The following is an 8,148-nucleotide window of genomic DNA, read 5'->3' as shown; positions in this document are numbered from 1 at the left end:
TAATTTGGATTACTTTCTGTTTAAGTAAAAGGATATTTCAGATGTAGATATTGGAATATGGGACATATAAATAACACTTCATTTATAAACATTGGAATGAGTGAAGTATAAATAAAATTCCACTCATAGAGGTTGGAATAAGTTAGAAACTAACGAGTTAATTGATGCTAACTTAGTAGTTAATTCAAACTTGTACTTGATTGCTTAAGAAAGTAAAAAGAAATAAAACATCATTCATATACATTGAAATAAGTGAAGTCTAAATAGAATCTTATTCGTAGATATTGGAACAAGTAAGAGTCTTAACAAATTAATTAATACATATTTAGTTAATTTGATATTATCACTTATAAGTTGAATGAATAATAATAATAATATAATAAATAAAGAATTTGACTATGGAAGGACCGGAGAATTAAACTATTATTTAATATTTAATATATATCATGTTTTTATGCTTCTAACATTCATGCATATTCTTATAAGTATTTTTTTAAGTGAAATTCTTAATTGAACTATGAAGACGACTTTGCTTAACTAACCCTATTTATACAATTATCATTTTTTTATGAAGCAAAAGACCCAATTTTGTGCATTCCATAATTAGTATAGTGCATTATACGATTGATCTTTATTTGAGTGCAAAACGACTACAATCAAAGTTTATGTCAAAGCAACCTCAAGGATTTGAAGATACATCCAACCTAAAGCTTGATACGAAAGATTGAGTAATTTTCTATTAGAAAATGGTTTTGAAAGAGGAAAGGTTGAAAGTACCTTAACGCAACAAATATTTTTTAACTGTGCAAGTTTATGTTGATCATATCATATTTTATTTGATGCGACTAATGAATCTAGAAGTGGGGTAGCACTTTATTTGTGATTACGTCAAGAAAAATGTTTTTGAAATGATATTTGTAAAGGCGAATCACCAATGGGCTATAAGAAATTCTTTCTAATAATTTTAAGTGATAGTAATCTAAATTTAAGTGGTACGGCAAGTTGCACAATCGACCAAATTATTTTTACTAAATAAGTGAATAGTTTATAATATGTTTTATTTTAAGTTATGAATTAAAGTGCAATCTTAACATGAATTCATAAAAAAAAATCTTCTAACAATAATTGGTCGTTTGGTTTTTATTTTTGGTTCTTCATTGTCAAGTTTCCAAATTATCAACCAATAATTAAGATATTCCCCTATCCTAACCTTTATATTTTACTTCTTTTGATGCATAATTTATTATGTATATCTAAATAATTTATTATTGTAGTTCACTAGTATGCTTAAAGCTGCATTGCATAACTTGTAGTCCATGTTGACCAACTGGCTAATCTGGATAGACTTAAATTCCTAAAATTCAACAATATCAAAAGAACAGTTGTACATGTTTTTTTTAAGCAACTTGCTAATTTACGTTTCTTTTGCAATCCATCAAAAGTAGCTCAATCATTTGCATCCAATCCATCCAAAAATAGCTTTCTCATTTACATTTTTTTTTCCTTGTTTCAATTCAATTCAAATCCATTTTTTATTTTCAATAGACTAGTAGATAAAATTTATAAAATATGAAACTTTTTATATTATTTATTTTAAAAAATAAGCTTATAGAAATTTTTAGTTGTAATTTAATTAAATAAAAATAAAGTTATTAAAAATTATATGCGGGTCGTAGGCTAACTCGCAAACTTATAGGTCAAACATTATATGAGATAGGTTAGAGAAATTAGTCCACACTTCTTATATGGAGCAGGCCAGTTCGACCACTTTTTGTAAACTAGTACAAAACATACCAAAACGGGACAGACCAGCCTCTATCGGCATCCCTACATACATCCCACACACATGTTTTCATGTTCTCATAAATTTGTCTCCCTATTTAATTTGTACCACAATATCACCCACCTAATTTTGGAGACTTACGAAAGGAGACACTACATCAACTTAATTTTGTCTAGTCTTGTTAACTTAGAGGAAATTGCCAACAAAAACCTAACAGTGAAACTAACCAAAAACATATTGAACAATAAAACTAGAAAACATTGTCAAGATGTCGTAAATATAATTGGATAGTACTTTTGGTTTTATAACAATAATTTAATATTTTTCCTATATTTAATTTTTACTTAATGTAATAAAGAAAACTTTTAACCAGCATTAATGTTGTTTAGAATATGATGGACTGTGTCAGATAATACAATCATCCATTTATTTTGAAGCATTGGAAAAACACTAAAAGAGTAAGGGGTTGAATAGTGTTTTTAAAAGCTTTTCGCAAGACAACATCTAATGACTTTTGCAAGAGAGGTAAACATTTAAATGATGTTGTTAGACATTGGTGTTTACCTCTTCAAGTTTACAACAAGTATTCTCACCACTCCTGGTCTCCTAGTCAATCTGACTACTTCGAGTTTAACCATTCCTAGCATCAAGCCTAAACAATTATCTAGAACGTTTAACTCAACTAAGTTAAACAATAAGTGTTTGAATTTTCGTCAGAATTTACAATTCAACCACAAAGGGTTTTTCTACAAGATACAAATTGGTAACTCTCAACAAGAGGATAATATTCAATACAAGATAATATGAGAACTTGTAACAATTTTATCTTAAAATAGAGTGTTAGATGATTGAAGCAAAGTTAAAGACAAAGTAACAATGTTATATTAGCAAATTCTTTTTGTTTTCTCTTTAAGCGGTCTTCTATTTGCAGGCATTAAAAAGAAAGATCTGTTAGACACATAAATTTGACTTTCTTGTAGACTTCATAGCCTTTTCAAGTAGGTTGTCAAACCCTACGTTGCATTACTTTTCGTACTTTTGCGGAGCTTTGACAAAAAAAGGCTTGTATGATATCTTCATTGTAGAAAGCATTATGGAAACATTCTTTGAATGTTTTTCTATCTCTTAATGTCTTTATCTGGCTTGTACAAAAGAGTAATAGAGGCTTGTACCTGTAGGATCTGCACAAGAAAAGAGATTAGAGCATGCACCCAAAGATAGCCTTTTTGTATAGTATTTATTATTTTCAATGTTGATGAATGATAAGTCATATCACTTGTTTAAAACACCTTAGCTTTTGTCAACTCATTTAAGGATACATCGTTTAAGCTTATGATATTGAGAATGTATCGTTTACCTAAAACCATCATTGAGGTTAAGAGCATAACAAGTATCGTTTTTGTCTGCACCATTTAAGGAACATCGTTTAGATATAAAGCTTATGAAAGCATTGTTTATGAAAAAGCTCGTTTAGATGTCTGTTCATGAAAAGATACCGTTTAGAATGGATCATCGTTGGATTACAGAACATCGTTTATCTTCCAAAGTATAAAAGGTATTGTTGAGCATTAGATTGTTTACAAGGCGTACATTGTTTAGAAGAAAGTGTGTTTAGATAGTCAACAACAGACTTAAAATTTAAGTCTGCCGAATCTAAGTCTGTCGTAAAACAAACTTAAAAAGCCCAAAATAACATACTTAAAAAGTTTGTTTTGTACTAGGTTTTAGTCATAGCGTGTTTACAAAATTGTTTCATTAAACGCTTGTTCTAGTAAACTCGTTTATATATATGTAACATCGTTTAACAACTTTGTCCAAACAAACGTTGTTTCTGAAAACATTTACTTAGATAATATATTTTGTTTACACGATGCGTGTTCAAAGTTGTTTATGAAAATGTTCCTTTAGACGATCTACTTGAAAGTAATAAATTCAAGCCGCTATTTCTTCAAACAGTACAGAGAGAAACCAATGTTTTCTTAAAAAGTTTTTAATAGACAGTAGATTTATTTGATCCACACATTTCGTTTAACGTTGTACGTTAATTTTTAAAACTAGTGTGGTTAGACGATCTTATTACATTAGATGATCTTGTTTCAGTAATTTTTCAGACGTTTTTTTAAATTATATTTCATTTTTAATGTTATTCATTAAATTTCAAAACTTGAATTGTTAAATAATTTAGTTTTTCTAAACTATCTTGTCTTAACATATTTTATTTTAAAAAAATATAGAAGGGACATTATTAAATATTTTTAAAAAATATAGAACAAACACATTAAGTCAAAATTAAATAAATAAAGGAAAAGCATTACATCATTTGCTATAAATATAAGAATAAAAAAAATGTTATAAACCTAGGTATAACTACCACATTTTTCATATCGTGTTCAATATTAATTTCTTCACCAAAAGTTCCTTGGTGATGGTATTGACCTAAGTCCTTTGTCTGTACTTGGAGGGGACCTAGAAAACCTTCCATGACGATTTAGCTTTAATTTGATCGCAGGAAGCTTGCGTGCCACGGCCTGCCAAATCATTTGGACAGCATCATTTTCCTTAGAAGGGAAGTGAAATTCAAAGAAATGTTCAATCTCTTTCAACATGTTCCACATTCGGGTCCACTCTTCTCTGCTAATACCCCGGATGAAGTTTATAAGAAAATTTTCTTTGATGGCATCAACAGTACGGACAAATATGCAGAACTCAGAGTAGTCAATCACGTCTTCATATGGCAACTCAATTGCATCACTGATGATGACAGGGACACAGTGACTTGCAATGGCATCAAACAATCGGTTTGATGAAGGGGTGTCACCAGCTATGTTAAGGCAGAACTTGGAAGCACGCATCCCTTCTGTTGCTTTCTTAATTCCATCTTTCTGAATACTCCCAAAGGAAAAATGCACATCCTTTTCATTTTTCAGAAGATAGAATAACTCTTGTCGTGCTAAACCTCCCTGATCATAAGGAGAAGATATTCAAGATAGCTAGAATTAATCTCGAAGCATAATATACTTATAATGCAATAGCAAGACAAGGAAATAATGGTGAATTAGCAAAATTTTGATCTTCTTTTATCAGACATGGTTATAAAAGTGATGTTCATTCCATATAAGGAACTCTGTCTGCATGGGATTCTATATATTTTTATTATATTAGGAGATACTGATCCCTTTTCTCACTTTGAGGATAGTGGGGGAAGGGTCAAATCTCAAGACAAACAAGTCTAGGTGCGAAACAAGCATGAAAATCATCAACATTTTCTTAAGTTCAAGCATAAATGCACAGTAGCTTGTGTCAACAAGTCCAAATTTGTAGCTTATTATTTTGCTATTGTCCTTCTACTTAGCCTTCAAAATACATCAATGTTAATATATTAAAAAATTAAATATATTTTATAACATTGAAATTAGTGTATATTAGTGTGTCAATTGTTGCCTAAAAAAAATACCATCTTTAAAACATTAGCTTCTTCCATTTTCTGCCTCCTAAATTACATTGATTTTCTATTTACAAAAGAGGGATTCCATTATCCCCCTTGAACATTGTTTAGCCATAATTGAAAAACAAAGTGTTTTCTAACTTACATGAATTATTGTCAATGCAAAACTATCTTCTCTGAAAAGCAAAAAAAGGCTAGAGCAACTAATATATTAAAGAGCAAGAAGGCCATACATCTTTTCTATATATTGCTCCTTGGAAGTACAATAATGTTGAACGACTATCAAATGTGGACTTGTCATTTAAATAGGAAGGGATTAAATGTTTATAAGGTGCTATCACATCCTTTTCAACATTAGCTACTTTTGGAGGATATCTCCCAAAGTCTGAAAGAATGAATGTAGCAGGCCACAACTTCATTCTTGCTTCTAACATACTGTTAGGATGGTGTGCTAAAATCAAATGGTCCTTTCCTCCTGATCTTTTCCATTGCTCTTGAGTTGCCAAATGTTTCACTAACTTTTCCTGCAGTATCTTGTTCCCATTTTTCTTTTCATTCTTCTTACCTTTGGAGTAGCGATTATAGCTCAAAGATGAAAAGAATGGTACATATATAATATCAGCTTCACTGGAGTTTTGAACTCTGATTACAGTCCTAGCCTTAGGAGCTTGAGGGAATTCTGATGCAAGAATATCCAATGTAAGCCAAAACTCGATACTATGTTGCAAATTCAAGCCCCCAGGGTAACCAGGTATATTATTCCTAACATCAGGCCAGACACTATTCCCATTTGGTTTCCAATCTAAGAGGCCAAAATGGAACTCTCGTGGTAAATCATACATGTAAACCTTGATAACAAGTTCATCATTTTGGTGGCATTTTCCTCCATCATGTTTCACTAGTTTTTTGTTCCCAAATGATGATTCAACATTTTGCTTCGTCATTTGATACTTTGAACCATCTAATGCAGATAAAGGCTTTGAATTGGGTATCAAATTGTACTCCATGGGATTAGGATGATACGTAGATTGCATAACAAAGAACCACGACAAGACGAATAGGAGCGATGTCATTGTAAAGAAGCAAAACAATGACTTTCTAAAACCAACCTTGATCGAAGGAGGCCCATTTCTCTCAATCATTATTCACCACTATTTCAACACTTCACACCGCTCTGTCCTCCTCTATTTAACACAATCATAAGAATTTTTAACTGCACAAACACAACAAAGGCAAAGAAGGATGATCATACACATCAATTCAATATGAACCTCGACAAGTGAATAGTTTTAAAGATCACATTAATAACACAATTCACCATTCATTGAAATTATCAACCATAAACATGATGAAAGTTTACTATATGCATAGATAAACATTGTGCCAGTTATTTGAAACCCAATTGAAAATGAGAAACAAGGAGATCCACCAATCTTAACATCTCACTATAAGTGTTGCAAATCTTGACTCACAACAATAACAAGAAGAAAAGAAAAGGGAAAGATGTTAGTGCATTATCGTAGTTGTGGTTATTATGTCATTATGTGTAGATTAAGAAATGAATGGAAGAAGAGAGCGCATGAATAGGGTCTAACGGTGGAAACGGGCTTCTAAGATGTGAACTATACTATTTTATGTATCTCATTTATTTTTTAGTAATATAAATGGTGAAACTCTACATAATTTTAGTTTTCTTCTTCAATTTATTAGTAAAAAATCGTATTCTATATGATTGAATGATATTATGAAATTATGCATCTCATCATGTGGATTTGTTGTGGGTTTGAACTCTACATAATTTTAGTATTTGTAGGATGGAAAAAAAATTCTCATAATTAGAATAGATAATAGGTATGAATATTAAAGGGATGGACACGAATACCACGGTATGCGTATATATATTATTGCTAATAATTATAAATGAATTTTATTTAAGTATCTTTTAAAATCAAGTAATCAAAATAAAATTAGTAAGAAACAAATATTATCATTGAATAATTGTTAAAATTTGATTTCATATATTTTTATTTAGACTTACGAAATTGAATGTTTTTTAAAAGATTATTTTCTAAAAAAAATTATTTTAGAACAGCACATTTAAAGGATTAGTTAAGTTTTGAGTCTCTCTTAAGTTTGTGAACTCTCAATTGAGTTCCATTAAATTTTTGTAGTCTATTATTAAGTCTTCAAAATTTTGAAAATTTTCAATTGAATTCCAACTTTAGATTTTTGACGTGACAACCATATTACCTTCTAACTCTCTTTCAATATTGTCATATAATATTATGTAACAATATATCATCGTAATGACAAGGATCTACCTATAAGATTTCACTAGTGCAGCGAGGGGTTTTTACCGCGGTTCATTTTCACTATACGTCGCGGTTCCTGAACCGCGACATATTCAGCCGCGGTAGTAAGTCAGACACTTTAGGCCGCGGTTCTAACCGCGGTATATAGGTTGCGGAATATGCCGCAGTTGTCGAGGGAACCGCGGCCTAAAGCCATTTTTAAAAAAAAAAAAAAAAAAAAAGACACTATATGCCGCGGTTGAACCGCGACAAAAGAGTGTAGAATATGCCGCGGTTAGTGTCAAAACCGCGGCCATATGTCTCGTTTTTTAAAAAAACGAATCACTATATGCCGCGGTTGTGGTTAGAACCGCGGCATATTCCCCTGCAGTTTTTTAAAATTGCAGGTCTGTTTTTGTGATATCCACTACCACAAAAACAGACCTGCATATAAAAACATGTACAGAAATTCAATTTCAACATAACAAACACATGTTCAAATGTATTTCAACATCAAATAAAGTACAAAGTCTAAGAAAATTCTATCTAATCAAATGCATTGTTTAAATATAAATCTAAGAGCTATTGTATAATCTAACTATATACTTCGCAGCAGCGTTCCTAATGAA

General features: G+C 30.8%; 1 protein-coding gene across 1 annotated transcript; it reads right to left on the bottom strand.

The window, feature by feature from the left end:
• Positions 1-4,188: 4,188 nt before the first annotated feature.
• On the bottom strand, positions 4,189-6,370 carry LOC124843633 (putative arabinosyltransferase ARAD1). The gene is made up of 2 exons (XM_088094697.1): positions 5,462-6,370; positions 4,189-4,743 (listed from the first exon to the last, which is right to left on the bottom strand). Exons 1-2 carry the CDS (start codon positions 6,368-6,370, stop codon positions 4,189-4,191), a joined length of 1,464 nt encoding a protein of 487 aa, XP_087950823.1.
• Positions 6,371-8,148: the final 1,778 nt, after the last annotated feature.

Source organism: Vigna umbellata, chromosome 7 (assembly GCF_029865625.1).
Source record: "Vigna umbellata cultivar VRB3 chromosome 7, Vumbellata_1.0, whole genome shotgun sequence".
Classification (NCBI taxonomy): Eukaryota; Viridiplantae; Streptophyta; class Magnoliopsida; order Fabales; family Fabaceae; genus Vigna; species Vigna umbellata.
The sequence above is the reverse complement of the archived record's forward strand: the minus strand, read 5'-3'. Positions and strand labels throughout refer to the sequence as shown.